Raw genomic sequence first — 17,924 nt, 5'->3', positions numbered from 1 at the left:
TAAAATACATGCAGCTGGCACAACATTGACGACTTTTGGATGTGGTATATTGAACTATGCGATTGGGTATTGGTAGAATAGAAATTGTCGCGCTACTGTACCCCGATGTATTGCACATTAGTATTCCAAGTATGCCGAGCCATCATTTCTTCAAAATCTCAATGTATTTGATGCGTTCTGGACAAATACTTCCGTCTTGGCATTTCAATCCCTTTTGTGATTAATATCCATCGACATCAACTTCTAAGAACGCTTCGCCGCGTATCGGTAGTCGGCACATGCCATTTGAACCGTGCGCGTGCACTACGTGACCAACGGGTTAAAGGTGTTGAAAGTGCGCCTTTTACAGAAGCGGTTCTCTCCGGCTTCAAGCAGAATTTACAGAAACGGCGTCTTTTCATGAGTGCGACCGGTGTCAGAGCCTAGTTTTTCAGTCATGCATTAATGATTACGCGAGATTGCAAAAAGCAAAATTTGGTCGCATTCATGATGCATCAGAAACTGTAATTGATATTTCTCAAAGGTATTTATTTTCCTGACACACGGAATCGCTAATTCGTTGGAGTGGCTCAGAAGGAGATTGTTGTGCGAGGGCGTATACTTGAACATCCAATTATCTTTATTATCTTCGTGAAACTAGCTGGTTTTACTTGCTTACTTGGCAACACAGGAACTTAAACAAATTCATCAAAGCAACGCCGATTTCGAATTCTCCGAGATGAAGTGTAACGTAGTGTGACGTCAAATTCATGATACTGTCTCAATGCACTAGCCATTATACGTGATATTAACTGAGGATAGGATTTAATTTATATCATACGAACTATAACCGTTTTGGGTATGCCGATCAACTACTTGAGGCAGACTGACTGTCTGACGGCGTTGGGCTACGCAATCGGCATATGTTGTACCGACGGTCAAAATTCAATATATTTGTATTCTGCAATCAATTTGCTTGTAAGCTACAAGATAAAATTTTTGTCCCAGCCAAATCGATACGAAAGCGTTCTGCAAGTATTCACGTTTGTAATACGTTGTCGGCCAATCGCGACTTGAGGTCCGAATAAAATGAATTTACGTTCCGTGTTCTGCGTTCGAGAGAGTCGATACTCGTAGCGTCTGTGACGCTATAACCAAAGATACACGGGGAGCGGGTGATAAGTGAAAAACGAGAGGCAATAAAGAAACAAAGCTAGGTCGGCGATAGCCGATTTCGACACAAAGATGATGCCAGATAGCCAGCCTCGTGGTTCTTAGTGCCGGCTGTCATAGCTTCCGTGCTAAAGGTTTGTTTTGTCGCAGATGAAATGCGTTAAGTAGAATGCGTGATTCAAGTAGATCAGAAAGAGTTGCAGCAGCAACGACCTCCAGTTATAGTCCAAGATATTATACAGGTTGTCGTATCTATGTGCTGTCATTTGAGTTATAATATATTAGTTGGGGTTGTACCTAGGCATTTTAGTGGATAACGTATGAGTCCCATTAGTGAACGTACGTGTCAGGCTATATTGTGATATGTTAATAACATATACATTTCATTGCTGCCAACGTAACTTATCTTCGGCGATGATATTGATTTTCTGCCTCGTTCACATGCGTGGGAACCCGGCAGTCTACCTAGCCGACTCCCCTCGTTACGATCGGCCGGAATGGTTTGCTAGTCTTTTAAACGAATACTGATTTTTTTTATAACCCGATCATATGTAGTAATCTTATTACCGCCTAATCAATGTGTGATGTGGATAATTTCTTCAGTATGTCACTGATTATTTGAATACGATATATTGGTGTAACGAGAATATTAAAAATCAACTATGACCTACTGGTAGGTTGATGTTGGCGTTGTTTAGTCGAATCTATTTTCGCACATAAATCCTGCAGCAAACCAACTCGTAATCGATATCTTTACTATTGCACATTCGCATTGCGTTTAAAGTTGAACATCATCCAAAAGCCGCACACCAGATAATCCGATATCACAGATTAGGATATCGTACACAGATAGTGTCATTGCCTCGACCACCCAGATACTGTGGGATTATGGCAAGGAGCATGCGAAAGCGACCGTGCTTAATTTTGAGAAAGGTGTTCAATTAAGATGCCAAAGACAGGTTATAGTGTTCACGTGCTGTGAGAACTCTGTTTAATTCTGCCAACGCAATCCGACATGGTACAACGAAGTAAGTTTGTTTTAGATGACCGTTGCGTTTTCCGCATTTTGTTATCAGCACGATAGCAACTTTTTTCGCGCGTTCGCAGATTGTTTGAAATATGCCTGTGTAGTCTTACTGATGTAAAGCTAGAGCGCGTAATCGATATCAAATTATGACTTCAACTCCCACGTCTGGACATCACAGTATCAGTGCTGGCTCCGCTGTACCCGCTTCAACAGCGAATTCCTTCGGGATACCGCGGAAACGAAACGATATGCACGAGGATAGCGACTCGGGCGACGAATGGGGCATCGAAATACCGGTGGGGGACTTGATCATGGACCTTGACACCGATCTCCAGAATGAAGAACAGAGAAAAAACGATGCCCGTAACGTAAACAATAACAATTGCGTCAAAGGGTCGGGCAGCGGGTCTGTACCGGTGTCGACTGCGGTAGTCGATTCGAAGGCGAGTATGGGCGAAAGCGCCGGAAATACCAACGCGATTTTCAAACCGATGCCATCTTCGGCCGAGAGCTCACATTTGCCGACAGCAAGCAAACACAGATCGAAATCCAAAAAATCCGCAAAGTCCGCGACCGGTGTAAAACATGTCACCTCGACTTCGGGAAGTCTTCCCGCGAAAATCGACTCGCATTCGACGAACGATGAATGCGCGCGCAGCGCCAATAAGCAGGAAACTTCGCAAACTGCCAAATCGAGCCGGAGTCAAAAAAAGCACAGGAACATCAGCAACGGCGAAAGAAAGGCCGATATCGCCGGCTCGAAAGACAGAGAAAGGCAGAGCAAAGCCGGCAAAAACACTACCAAGCACGTGACTTCGTACAGTACTTCAGGCGCTTCATCGTCGACAAATATGTCGTATACTTCATCGCAGAATGACGGCACCTCTTCTATAAACGCCAAGTTAGGCCGCACTGCTTTTGGTAATTCTACTCAAATGGCAAAGCCAAACGTATCGGCGGCTACGAACAACAACACTTCGACCGCAGTAACAACCCCGAACACTTCGATACCGGAAGCCATACCGGGGAACAAATACAACGTTACGAATGATGGCCCCGTTGTTAAAGCCGCCTTCGGCAAGCATAAGAAGAGCGTATCGATCCCGACTGCTATGAAGTATACCAACCTCCGAATTCAAGGCAATAAATCACCGTCTCCACTAAGCAACGCAGATAGCGCCGGGGATCAAGCGATCGCCGGTAAAAGGGATAGAGGCGGTATCAATGGCGGCCCGTTAAATTCCAGCAAGAAAATGAGAACGGAAAAGGTAACCTTAACAAATACGTTCTTTGACTGGCTTTGATTTCACGGTTCTTTGCGCGCAGGCAGTGCCTTTATTAATAGAGACGGGTCTTGAGATGTACTACCGCGATCGGTTGCTTATCCGCGGAGGGATATTCGCAAAGCCTCGTAGGCTCTCCTTAAAACCCGCGCTTAACGTCGAGAGCAGGATTCGCAGAATTTTTGATGTTTTGAAAGGAATTGTGTTGGAATAGAAGTGTCGTTCTAAAGATAAGTCGATACATGTTATAAACTCGAGATACTATTTGGGGTCTCGTTAAGAATTTGGTCCTGCTTGGATTGATGGCGTAAAACAATTCATACTACAGAACTTCTTTCCACGTAATCAGCCGGTAATAGAAGGGTATTAATTAAACGTAAGTGTCGGGCATGGTTTTTGGTGCACGCTGCGGCGCATGACGGCCTTGATTACAAGGTCATTGTGTTTTTCCACTTCTGACTAACATGTTTATTTATGCCGATACACCGTATCGCTGCCCTCAAGCTACCCAGCGACGGCGGTTTCGGCACGACCTACAATGTCGCTGCGGGATGCGCCGTGGCGATTCGGCCTGGCCTTTGAGTTGGCGTTTGCGGTATACATTATTGATATTAAGTTAAACGCCGGATTGGAGCGCTCTCTCGTAATTATGAGCCATCGCACCCGGCGCTACTCAACAATAAGATTATGGATTAGCGATAATACGCCTCTTATATTGAATCGCAGCCTGTTCGTTTTTTGGCCTTGAATCAACTTTTCCGACCTCCTTGTTACGACTGTTTCACATTGTTTACTTGCGCAGTGTGCACTCCTTTATTTACGCGTCATAATAGGTCACCATAGTCAACTTTTCGATGCACAATATACGGGCCTTTGTCAGCGTCCCGTGTCCCCTACGATTTGACATAATTTCACCGGGTAATCTCGAATGCAAATACTAAATTGATTATATTTTGATATAGTATTACGGATAGTAGATGCGATATCGTTGATGCGCAATGCACATATATATCCTACTGTCAATAATTAAATTACGCCAGATCTCGTATCGAACTGCTGGTTTGATCTCACTTTCGCACTCAACACATTACGCCTTCTCCCTTGGTATTATTTCCGCCGTCTGTCCAGTGATTCATGCTATTTCTGCTGGGATAACGCGCTTGCATAAATCATGCACTGTACTACATGAAACTTCGTCATCTCACTTCGACAATTGTGAGACGGTCGATATAATCGCACGGCAGACAGAGTAGCGAACTTGAATTTATTAATTGGCTGCCAAGCTTGATGTTAGTTTGGAATTTTGAAAACAGGTAGTTTTTTTTATAATAACCGTTCGGCCTACTATAACAGCCCATAATATCCGTTTCGTTCGATATCATTGTAACATTACTCATGTGTGCCGTGCTATGGAACGAAAATATGTTACAATACTTGAGCCGTAAATTTTACAACCACCTTTCGATGTTACGCGAACATAAATTTTTGATGCGTGTCTATGTATTAACAGTTATATGATTCACGACTTATGCTACATCCGTAATACGCATGTAACTGGCACAGACCAATAGCCGGATATGAATTCCTGTTGGCCACGGCCAGACGAAACGATACTTTTGCGACTAATCGATTTGCGTTTGGTGGTTGACCTTGACTTAATGTTTCTACTGATAGCGGAACGTTTGGCCCTGTGAACTCAGGATAATAGTCTTAGCACAATATCAATAACCTCTGCTCCTAATATGATTTATCGATCGATCTACTTGACGATTAATTTATAATCAGCGCAGGACAATCTGAGGAACATCAGGCTTTTACGCGGAGTTCTAATCGGATTTAAATGTTGTAAGTGTAGCTTGCGGCATGCGCTCCAGCGTCGTTAGTACGGAGAACGCCTACACGGCGCTCATATTATTGCTCTCGATTGTCATTTCATTTACTTAGTTAGTAGATGATTATCTGTTGTGACTCGAGCTCCAACGCTCTGAAAGTAAAGACGTGATCGTTCATTGAATGTAACACAATACGTCTCGCTCGTATTACAGCGTTCGGAATTATGACAAATGCGCTGGGCACCGTAACTAATTCCTGGCTGCGGTGTATCATCGGCACCATTAAGGATGTACGATAACGCTATGTAAACAACTCGGGACGAGCGACGTGCGTATGCGATCGAGCAGATACGCGCACCCGTTCGGGGCTAGTGCTGTGCGAAATCTTGCATCGGCGATTAGATAATTTTAATTTGAGCTAATTGCTGATTTTGATTTTGCGGGTCGCGATGGTCGTAATAGGATTATGTAAACGCGTCTGTGTATGCAGTTGGCGAGTTACTGTTACACTCTCTCGGTTTTAGGATTTAACTCCAGAAGCGGAATTGGATTCTAAAAAGTATCGACTTGCTGTTTCCGGATGTATGTACAACCCTTAATTACCCTACAAGGCGCACACTTCCCCTTCCTTCAATGGTATCCATATTAATGAAAGAATTTGCATAGTTCAGGCCAATGCAAATCAGTGCCAGCATTTTTACATATTCTTAACTGGGTTTAGAGATGCTCTTGGAGCTATGGCCGGTCTCTCACGAAAATGTGAGATAGGCAAATGGAATAAAGAGGCAATCGTGTCGCGGGCGTTTTAATTTACGCGGAATCTGTTTTAAATTCAATCGGCACTAAAAGTATGTAGCATAAAGCTATAGGTTTAAGTTGGTAGCTCTCAATATTATTACATCTACCAAATGTCAATTACGCGAACATCCCTTACGCTTACACTAGAGTAATATTAATGAAGATTATGCGGTCTCTTTTCGCTTAGATTATTTCTAGAGAATTCCCAATTGCCAAGTATTTGCGTAGGTCATATACGATAGGTGGTACAGATAGCGCGCGTATTTCGATGTATGTCACCACAGCAGCGTATTTAGTCAAAATTTTATCGTAGTGACATAACCGGATCCGGTAACAGGTGTTTCCCATTTATATTGCATACAGACTATGTGAAGGTCGCATTTGGAACGCAGTTTCGACTGGCAGACGCCAAAACACTAAATTTGACACTTAGCATTACGTTTAAGCTGCTCTTCCTCGTATCAGTCGCATGGGCAAATAATTCCATATATATATATATGTCAGTATATCACTAATCAGTTATGACACATCCCCAATCCTAGCATTTCACCATACCTAATTTCTGTAATGTAACCTTGTCATGTAAAATAAATATCATATCGGCACTATTAATATGTCATAATGCGCTGTTATATCGCATGCCAGTCTGAGAGACTCCGCGTATGCAATTAGTTGATTTAGCAACTGTTGTTCTGACAGTGTCCGGGCAAGTTCATTTTAGTGCGTGTTCCGTAGGGCTTTTCGTTTGAGATTGATCGATAATCTCACAAGATCAATATACTCTCAGTCGCTGTATTAGTGATTTACTCCCTTCACCCCAGGGATCCTACCTAGATCCGCGCGCACAACCGGCATGATTGCGTTTATCATTGGCTGCACCTGTTGTCACGGCAACGGCGCATTACAGTCATCAACACCGAGGCGCTTATTTATATGTTACTCACTCGTGGTGTGCGCTGTCGATGTTTTGAAAACTGTCAGATATGTGTCCGCATTCGCCGTTAGTGGATTAGAGGTGAAAGATATTTACGCACTGTGAGCATTGATTTATTTCCGTCCCACCGAAGATATTTTCTGCACATCTCGATTGCTCGGTCATTAAACACACGTCTTTTTCATAAGGAATGCATCGTACACATAGTAATAGTCATATTCCTATATTTCTTTCGCCTGAGTGAGTTTACACGCCGAGTGCCGCAGTCATGGTGAATCGTTGTTTGCGTTTCCGCATATTTGAAACTTGTTGATTATATTTTCAAAGCTTTTGCCAACCATACGGGTACATTTTCCAGCAGGACGTAACTTATTGACCTGCAATCCTGCATATTGTAGATATTGCACGCAACCCACCAAATGCCGTCACCTAATCATATATTGTATCTCTTCCCTCATTCATCCTAATGGCGCACGCTGCTAGAGGCCTTTTTCCTCGGCTTGGTTTTGAATAATTCATATCCGCACGTGAAAAGACCTACGAACAGTTGTCCGCTGGATTCCGTCCGAGTTTTAAACCAGCAAACGCCGGATTAGGGATTATAAATCGCAGATCGAACGGCCGTAAAGGCGGAGAACGCATCGTGTGTCATTCGAGCCGCTCTGTGGGGAATTGTTACGGCGTGCCGGAACGAATTGGCAGGTCTTCGTTATCGCTGTGATCGAATTACAGGCGGTTGAAGGCTTATCTCGATTTATGACTCAGATAGGTAGCCGTTAACTTCGAGTGGATAGTCAAAGGATGGCAATATAATACATGTAGCCGACGCTCACGTACTGCATTAACATTGCGGATAGCAGACTTGCTATCCCAATCGTCTCTCGCGCGGTATATGGGAAAGCTATTACCTATTCCTGGTATCGGTGCGTTGCAATGATTGATCGGCGGTATATACTCGGTAGATGTCGTGTTGAAGATGCAAATACGCTGCGCAATAAAGTAAACACGTGGGGATGGCTTGTAAGAGGAAATTGACTTTACTTTTACATCTATGAAACATGGCTCTGTACTGCGCGCTGATATTGTAATGCGATATCCAGCTTATGGCGATGCTTCATAAATCTAATCGCTTGCCAACAAACGAATTCGTCACGAAGCGCCTATCCTGTTATGTGAACAGTGCCCGTATTTTGGTCACGGAATAATGAGACATCTGTGTTTAATCTATGATGGTGAAATCGGTTCCTATTCAAATACTTGAATGCGCGGTTTGCGGGCCTTCTACATTCGTCGACCATTCATCGTATTATGACGTATAATTGCCGGTTTCATTACCGTTAACTACGGCTGAAACTGACAATAATTTGTCAACTACACACTGTACTAAGCTACAATTAACCGGTTCCTTTATAGCACGTTCGAGATGTTACGGTTGTGTAACGCGCATTTTGCGCTGTTCGGTTTACGGCCGTCGTATATATAATGACCTGTGTTGAAATTAGCACTCGTGATACGAAGTGGCGATGGAATCTCCGCCAAGAGCAATTTTTAGATGTTCATGAAGTATATGAGTCAAGCATTGCTCCTTGAGAGCGATATTGTTGTTGTTTTAGAATTACGGTAGAACCCTGAAGCAACTGACGCAGTAAAATATGACGTTGATTCGTTTGTGGATCGTCATGAATTAAAATAATCGGATTTTTAGGCATTTGTCTGCTTTGTGTTTCAAAATGTGTGTCTCCGCTTGTCGACACGACCTGTGGTCATGCGCGGCGCGCGTGGGTGTAGAAAATATACCTACGCCACCCTGCAGGCGTCAAACAGATCTATTTCGCATGAGCCTACGAAAATTTAATTGAAGCACGGTTTGGCGGTGGTGCATAAATATTTTGACCAGTTCTCCCCCGAGACGGCGTGAGCCGTATCAACACTTTCTGACTTGAAATTAATGTACGTCTGTGTACGACGGTACGAAAGCACAGGGAAAGGTCATGTTTCCTGCTCGGGAAAGTTTTCTCACTATGGTGTAAAGCGTGTATGTTTGAAGGACTTTATTTTTCCTTTCTCGGGTTCATATAACAAAATACTAACCGGGGACGGACATTTGCAATGTACTGTAATGGGCTTTATGTCGAGTGTCAACCAACCATGCCATAGTCTCATATACCGAGAAAAATCCTTCAAATGTTGTCGCGATATTCATATGGAAGTGGCGCTCTGAGGTGCTCGATATCAAAGACGACTCCGGTAAACAATATAATGGCCAGTACGAAATATGATGCTGTTTAGTGTTTGTGCTTATGGAAAAGAAGTCTGGTTTCGTAGGGCATTGAAGCACAATTCGCTCAATAATATTGAGGCATCGTAACAAAAAGACGGTTTTGCCTAGTATCCACCTTTCAATAGTACCAGCGTGGGGCTATTGCTTGCGGCAATTATAGCGACTGTACCATCTCTAAAGTGCTCAAGCGTCACTATATGGATGCGGATGGAATAGGCATTATTCACACCTTGTCGTGACTCGTGAGACGAGGTGAAGGATACCAGTTGCAAAGGAATTGAACAATGAACCATGAACATTCACTGCGTGCAGAAGACTCCCATCGAAGCGCTGTGACGAAACACGCGATTTCACTAGAGGTCACGAGCCGACATGACTAAAATGGAGCTGCCGGTGAATCAACACGAGTCAATGAGGCGAATCCCATTTCTCGCGCCGGTATAATTGCGCTATGTTATTATACAATAACCTCGAGCGGTAACAGCGGATATCGACTCGGTCACGATGAGTTTTGCGGTATTCCCTTGGTGTTTGGACGGATTCCTCGCCAATATCTGCATCGATGCGCTTGCCTTCTGCGTATCCTTTCTTAATATGTTGCAAGATACCGTAGGAAAAGTTTGGAGTTCGATTGGCCGACGGATAGCCTTACGTGTATGATTGCGAGGGCGATAAAAAACCAAGTGCCTCAACGAGAAATGAGGATGATTGTTGAAAACTACAATTTGTATAGTGCGCTCTTGGTTTAGTGCTTGTTGGTACGAAAATTCGTGCATCGGTAATTATCGCATTCAATGCGGCTTACGGCGTAAGCTCCCGCTCGGAATGTTGAGCATTTTTAGGCTAACGTCGACAGAACCTAATACGCGCTTACAGATCTTGACACGGTAATGTTCTCTCATCAATCGCCGTACGATACCCCGCAGGTAATCGCACTTTCGCAGCGCATATGGGGTTAGGTCGTGCAAACACACTGACTGGTGACATGAATTTTGAATGTTTGTTGACCGGTAATTACGCGTTGGCGGAATTAGCGTTGCGCCGTTAACCGCCTCTAAACCGTTATTGTAATATCATCTCGATTCGAATGACTTATTCATGAATAGGAGATTATAGGTCGTTGCGCGTATTGAAGAATGTTTCGATTGAACTCGGCTGAAATTTACACAGCGTGATCGATTATTATCGACTTGATATGATGAAGTGAGAAATTTTCACCATATCTATTACTGAGGGGTGGGTTGACTGCGTAGGTACGTATACCCGATGAGTTTTACGTCGGCTAGAACTTCAATAAAAAACGTGTCGAAATTCACGACCAAGTTACCGGTTGAGTTGATATTTCATGCCCGGATCGTTGCGTGCAGATTCTATATTACCGACGGTCACACTTGTTGAGAGTCGTTGAAAAAGCTTCGGGTGAATAACTGAATATATGTATCGATATGAATGTATTGTTTATTGTGAATCCAAATCGCGTTTGTCTAAATGCCTACCACCCCATTCTTCGTATGCGAAATTTACAAATCCACATTCATCCCTGGTAGTTGATCGACCCCGTAGCCTAGTTTGACTTTAGCTTCAATTGAGTTGCATAGTTTGAGCCGGACCAAACCAGACTGCAATCTACGCGCCAATATCTATCAACCTGGCCACCGCGTTGTTTACTTACAGAACAGTTTAATTGCACTGTATAGTGTTGACTGAACAATGTCATACAGCAACCACGCGAAGCACTAATGAAACCTTGGCCGAAATCGCCTTAGAATATCGCGCGATTGACGTTGTCAAGTGTTTCGAAGGGAAAGACCTCTCGGGGAACGGTCCAATTCAAAATCGACATGAGAGAGGTCTTGTTTTCGTTTATCTCCGTGCGTGGGACGTCTTTCGTCGGATTTGCCGACGAGTTTTCTCCGCTGTTTGCTTAGTTATCGCGGAGTGTTTACAGAACGTCCAGCCGACTTCAAGCACCCGTTTATCGATCCGGTGTTGCTGAATATGCGCCCGCGCTAAATTGGTATATGTGACATCCGCGTGCGGTAATTTGCATTTGTCGGCGGCTTGTGTTTCTAATGATGTAATTTGAAGCGTGATGCCGTGTTTGTGGCGTTGTCACGTTTGTCATACCGAACGCGTTCGCTATTTTAACGATTTCATGGTCTATATTTAGCGTGTAGGTTTTGTGTTTGTTGCATTGGCGCGTTGGTACGGGAATATGCAGCGATTTATTCGGTGGGATTACACAATATCGCATTGTCGTTTGAGATATCGAATTGGAACACTCTGTATCTGTTTCATAGGTGTTTTGCTATCGTTTGCGTGTCGGGTTTAAGGGGTGGTGACCCATGCCGTACGACTAAACCCGTGTCATTGAACAAGGGTTGGAGTATCACACAGCGATTTTTGCAGAGCCGCGTGGTGTTATTTCCATTAAGACTCCGTGTTTAGTGAGGTTTACGGTAAACGGCGTTGTAAGTTATAGCTTGTTATCTTATCGTGGCTCTTGTAGGATTCTTTTGAGTAACGTAATCCGTCCTAATGAGGTGCCGGCTATGCGTATTTGGAAACATCTTGAACTCGTTATAGTACGCCATCAATCTTATCGCGACGAGATCGTGCCAGTGTGTAATTTCCAATTTAGAATACGCGCCGCTATAACAACTTTCGCGCCGACTCTATTTTATACTGCGCGAGCGATTTATCGCGGTGTTCGGGAGGTATTCGTCTTCGAGCGCCGTAGAGGGTTAACGTGCTGTGCGGACCTATCGGGAAACGCCTTTCTGTTATTCGAAGCGGAGAGTCACACACACGCGAAAGCACACTCGGGTGTTGACTCTTGACAAGACCACTTGGAATTATCGGCCGGGAAAGATGTGAAGTGGGCCCTGCTTATGATTTTGCGAAGGGGTCTGTCCCGCATTCAATAGCCTATTAATGCTGTGTTTTATGCGCCAGCCCCCTTGTTCATTCCTATCTTGAAATTATAGATCTGATAACATTCCGATCAGCCTCCATTGGAATTGAATTTGCACTAGTGTTCGATCAAGCACTCTGTTATCAGTTCGACGTGTCGGAAAATAGTGATATATATGCCCTTTTCCCCTGGCGTCAGAAGATTGTCTACTGCGAAAGTATTAGTTTAAGTAGCGACGGCGTGGCTTTCCTTGTAACGCCTGATCCATTCCATTTAGCGCGCGGCGCTTGTTTCTCGATACGCCGCTCGCTACCGAAGCTATCTGATTTCAAAACCACGAATACGCAGGTCACGGTCAAGTTGCGTTGACCGCGTAACGAGAAATGCGCTCATGCTATTGAAATCGGTTCCAAAATCCGGAGGTAATCAGCTTGGGCAGGCTGTCGACGCGGTTTGGTTACGTTGGAAGCCGACATTGAAAGACGAGCTTCTCGTCTCGCGATCTCGGAACTTTACGAACTTAACAATGGAGAGAGAATATTTCGTACGCGGTATACGGCACAAGCTTCAATATACAATTGAATGATGTATCAATTTGAGATAAACCCGAATATTTTCGAGCTAATGCTTATTGCTCATTAGTTACGGGCTATCGTCAGCAATCTGAAAATTCAAAACCAAGAAAATGAACAGTGAAGTAGTATCGCGAATTATGACCTCACAGACAAGGAATTTCTGATAATCAAGGATGGCTTGTAGGGTCAATACAAATATAATCTTAAAATATGTATTCAAAATAGCCGAATACATTGATTGAGCATTTGTATGCAGTCGGATTTTTGTCGAATAATTCTCTCATTCTTGTCGATATCATTGTCAAATCGCGAACCGCGAGTTTCAACCTATTTACTGTGACGTGCTGACGTCACAAGGGTAGACGAAATAGTCGTGTTTCGGGAGCCCGTTTTTATCCTCGTTCAGGATACTACACATTATCAGTGTTAACGTTATGTTGCAATTCCATTGCGGCCGGTGTCTGTTACTAAGTACTCGGTGCCAGTCGACAGCCAAATCCCAATATAATGAAAGTGTATGCCGCCCGCTCCTGATAATTACACCAGCGAATCGAATGCTCGATTGACTTTAATGTCATTGACAGATTGCTTCGTAAGTGATTATGATCCGGTAAATGCTGTAATTATCGGGTCGTGTCGGAATTCATGTATACCCGTTGTATAATCACCGACGCCCGTGTGTACTATATGTGTTTCGCGTCACCGAAACACGAGGCGTAGCACTTGTTTTTGTGGACATTCAATTCGCCGAAGCACACTAACCCAGATAGCGGTCTCGGGACTGCTGCTGTTGGTATAACCTCTCGACTGTGCTCAACGCAGGCCTCTTACGCTGCTAATATCGACTTGCGGCGATTTAAAAGCGGGGGTGTTTTGCGCGGATGCCGCCAGGCGCGTTTTGAAGATTTTACGAGCTCGAGTCTTATTTACGAGACCGCGCTGTAATTGCGCGCCGCTCAAAAGGTCGTTCTATTTTGCTGCCGTGTAATGATTTGTTGGCTGGTCGGTGTTTCTGCTTGTCGAATTACGGTTTATGACCTTGGATAGGGTATTAAATATTGATTCGCCGCGGGTTGGACTCAATTTTGTCATGATAAGCGGATTTCGGATTTTTGAAACTACGTGAGTTTTACTTTTGCGCTATCCGCCGTGTGAAGGTGTCACTAGATGTTGCGTTATTTTCTTCTTTTCGATTGGTCCCATGTCTTGCGTTGTGGGCGCGGTTTACCGCGTTTCGAATGTCAAGTAATCTATCACGCCGCTGGGAATTATCTGCATGAGATACTTTCATCAAGCGATTTCAGGTTCTTCGTGAGAAGGATGATGAGAATAAATGTGTAGTCCACCCTTGTTGGAGAATATCACGTTTCTTACTAGGAATGACCCAGGTTTGATTTTGCTGGAAACGCTACCTTGCCGGAAAATTCGTTTCCGTGCGATGCAGCTCCCTCTGTTATCTGTACCGCTGTAGTGTGAAACGCGCGATTCTGGATAACATATGTCAGCGCATCGCTTGTACTCCGAAATTGCGCGAGTTATTTGCTAGTGGTAACACAGTGGTTACACAGTCCAAACGCACGCTCCGCAACGTCGGTTGGGCGTCGCGGATTTCCCAGAGGATCAACAACGTTCGTGAGTAATTGATATTCTTTCCGCGTTTCTACATGCTGCGGCACAAGCGAGATACGCTCAAGGCGCTTCGATTAGGTTTAAGCGAGTGCTTCGCTAATTCGGTCGTCTTGATGTTATTTTAAATTGACTGCGCGCAAAACGAAGTTGTATGTACTGTTTAATGTTTATCCTTTGCCGCGTTGTGTGCTCTCTAAAAAGCTACACAAAGACGCGCGTGATGTAATTTTAAAAATACATTTGCCGTTATCAGGCGGTTCTGTTGTCGCGGGTTTTGAAAGGAAATTGATATAGAGCTGTTGGGCGGGATTAGGAAATAACTGGCTACATGAAACTGGCGTTGGCACACTAATTAATCATCCGAACAGTGCGGATAAGTTGATGACGTACTGAACGGGTTGTATGTCGGAGGTGAGACCGTTTCCATTGATTTCCCGCGATCGAAGTTACGTCGCAATGTAGTGAAAACATAAACTTTAGCTTGACTTGTTTCTCCCTCTCTGCATTAACCGCAGCCCGCTGGCTGTGAGTAATATTCAGGGCGGCTGTCGGCGGATAGGATTCCCTTTTTGTATTCTTCAAGCTGTGCTGAACCGTGGCGAAACAGCGCTCATTGAAAGGGTTATCGACCCCGGCATGTCATCCGTGTAAAAACATTCTTTCGTCGGACGCAACAAAAACCCTGGACTGATTCGTACATTCGAAGTGTTTTCCCCGTTGCGAGCGGTGTTTCCAAAACAGCCCTCGTCGGGATTATTGCCTAAATTCTAAACAAGTGAGAAAGCTTATCGTGGGCGAAAGTGCGCTGCGTCCTGTTGCGCATGCGTCGGACGGTAAGCCGTAAATCAACACAATAGAGGTTTATGAGGCGGTGCGCCGCTATGCAGCCGGCGAACGGGTTAAAACGATTCCCTGTTTAAAACCATCCATTACCGGAGGCCTATACCTCCGCTGAGGTTTACACGGCCGCGAAACCGTACTGTACATAGTGCGCGACGTATGGTACAAACATTACACGGTTGCTTGTATTCTGACTCGTGATATTGCTGCTTGCTTAGCGCGAATATTTGCGGTCACGCCTGTGGTGAGATGAAGAGGCATTTGCGATATCGGCTTCGTGCTGAATCGAGGCCGGGTGAATGATTGTGTAAGCTTGTGCGCTGTGTGCTTTCTTGTGTAAGCTTGTGCGCTGTGTGCTTTCTATCTTTCTATGATCGGGCTTTTGTACAATTACTCATGACACGAGTTTCTTGAATATTTGTGAACAGATCGGTTAGTGCATGAAGTTGCGAGCTTGTGTCTTGTCAGTTTTGATTTACAAATTTCGGAATGAAAGTTCTTTCCATTCCAAAATTAACTTACTAACGAGGCAAATAAAACAAATTAATGACTGTATGATACGAAAAGACTCCTTGAACGACAATGGGGTGGATGTGATCGAATTTCTGACTAGAAATACTGGTGGCACCTATTCGACTCGTTTTGGCTAGCAATTAAAAGGAAGCCATTTCGACAAGCGTAGAGGAAGCCGTTCTACTTGACGTGTTCAACGGGCAAAGCGGTTCGCGCGCCCGTTCCGAATCCCGTGCGCTCCAAACCGCATGTAGCAATTGCAATAATGTCGTGATTCGTTTCGGGCGATATCGGATGTCGTTGCGCGCTTTCAACGCATTGGATTGTCGCTATCAAATAGCTGACAATTTGCTGGAATTGCCCAGGCGCAATCAAACGTTCTGCGATCAATAGCGCTCGGTAACGAGTTCACGCGGCGTCTGACCGGCCGCTAACGCCGCCCGCCTCAATAGCGCGAACGTTTAACTGTTGTTTTTCCGAGTACCGACTTTGGAATAGCACTCTGCACAATGGCGCGAGGCGATTGTTCGAAAATGACACTAATTTCCCGTCTTTTTTGCTGTAGGTTGTAACGTCGGAGTACTTGCTGTAATGATTATATACAATGCCGGGTAGTCGGGTTTCAGCTGACGGTTTTACAATGCCTTGTATGTATGCGCTGTGCGCCCTTGGGGTTTACCGTACTTCTTTCTTCAAATCTGTCAATCGTAGTAACGTGCATGGCGTAGCAATCTTTCATGCTCTGCCAAGACGCGTAATCAATTTGAATAGATTTATGTCAAATGGTAATAACCACTTCTCAGAAATAGGTGCTATGTTTGCTATAGTCGTGCGTTACATACTAGGTAGAAAAATGTGGCAAATACACGGCATCGTAACTACATTGGAGCAGATTATACCGCCGTGTGTGGATCTCAAGACGGGAACTACGACTGGACACAATGATTCAAGAGTTGTGAATACACATTGAGTGTTGATTGTTTTGATCCCTGTCAGTAACAAACCGTTTTTCGAGTGCTGAAATTTTACGCATTTTCCCACTACTGGCCATCACGAGAATCATAGTTTCGATGCTTCTCGTCGCGGAAAGATGTAGCACAACGCTGCGCACGTTAGCGGAAACGACATTTCTGTGAAATAGTGATTGACCCGCAACATTGTCATAAAAGCGCTATGACATAGATACGGTGAAAAAACACTAAATTAAAACACCAAATTATCTTTCTCGGTGGTGTCCATTCTCGGTAATGTCCATTCTCTGTGGTGTCCATTCTCGGTGGTGTCCATTCTCGGTAATGGCATTCTCGGTAATGGTTTTCTCGGTATTGACCGGACACCTCCCGAGAACGCGTGAACTTTGTCGACTGCATCAAAAGCGAGTAACGTCGGCGGGTTTCGGCCAGTCGCGCGTGAACGAATTTCCCACGCCGCAGCGGATGAATACAACGATCGTAATCTGCGTCGCAGCGAACGGGCACTCTCCATTTTCCCCTACCCAACGCTGCAGCGCGTTTGCTTGCAATAGTTTTCAATTATTCATTCGCGTCCATCTCGCAGCAGTTGACGGCGATGTTTAGAGAATATCGGCCGGCGAGCCGATCAATCCTAGCGAAATTACGCGTCGCATTAACTCTATCAAGTCTGCGGGTCTGTTTTTCGAAGCGAATTGATCGCGATCTCCTCGCGCCCATTCAAGAGATATTGGTCACGTAGTAATTCCCTGTTGCGAAAACTGCGTTGGCTGACACATTGCCAAGTTAACCCGTCCGCCGCGTGTAATCTAAGATTACAATCGGGCGTTGAATGACTGTAGTAAACCCGCGTGTGATTGATTAGGTCGTTTCGGTGTGTGTGTACGCGGATTGTAGCTTGTTATGGAAGGAGTTAGCGATCTTGCTGCTTTCCTGTTTGCTCAGACTGAACGGTTTCGTGCTGTATTGTATAGCAGGATCAACGTATGCGTGCGGTTTTCGCGTTGCTCTTTTGAAGATGATATGGAATGTTGCCGCTACCTAGATGGGGTTGTAACATATTTTACAACCGTTTTTTATTACTGTGTGGTGGTGATGGCGACTCTGGGCCCTGTCTGATTCCGTGAAAAGTTACGTCGCCTTCTACCCGGTTACGGTAGAAGAACGCTACATCT

At 44.6% G+C, this 17,924-nt stretch overlaps 1 protein-coding gene across 2 annotated transcripts in view; it reads left to right on the top strand.

The window, feature by feature from the left end:
* The first annotated feature begins 387 nt into the window (after positions 1-387).
* The window catches only part of LOC145433599 (uncharacterized), a 36,071-nt gene continuing 18,534 nt past the window's right edge, over positions 388-17,924 (top strand). For both annotated transcript variants that reach the window (XM_080310738.1, XM_080310737.1), the window contains exon 1: positions 388-3,447. In XM_080310738.1, coding sequence (XP_080166864.1) covers positions 2,326-3,447 — 1,122 coding nt within the window. In that variant the 5' untranslated portion in view covers positions 388-2,325. The remainder of the gene's footprint in view (positions 3,448-17,924) is intronic.

Source organism: Botryllus schlosseri, chromosome 2, assembly GCF_051294905.1.
Source record: "Botryllus schlosseri isolate E-star chromosome 2, Bs_hap1, whole genome shotgun sequence".
NCBI classification, from domain to species: domain Eukaryota; kingdom Metazoa; phylum Chordata; class Ascidiacea; order Stolidobranchia; family Styelidae; genus Botryllus; species Botryllus schlosseri.
This window is presented reverse-complemented; position numbering and strand designations above follow the sequence as displayed.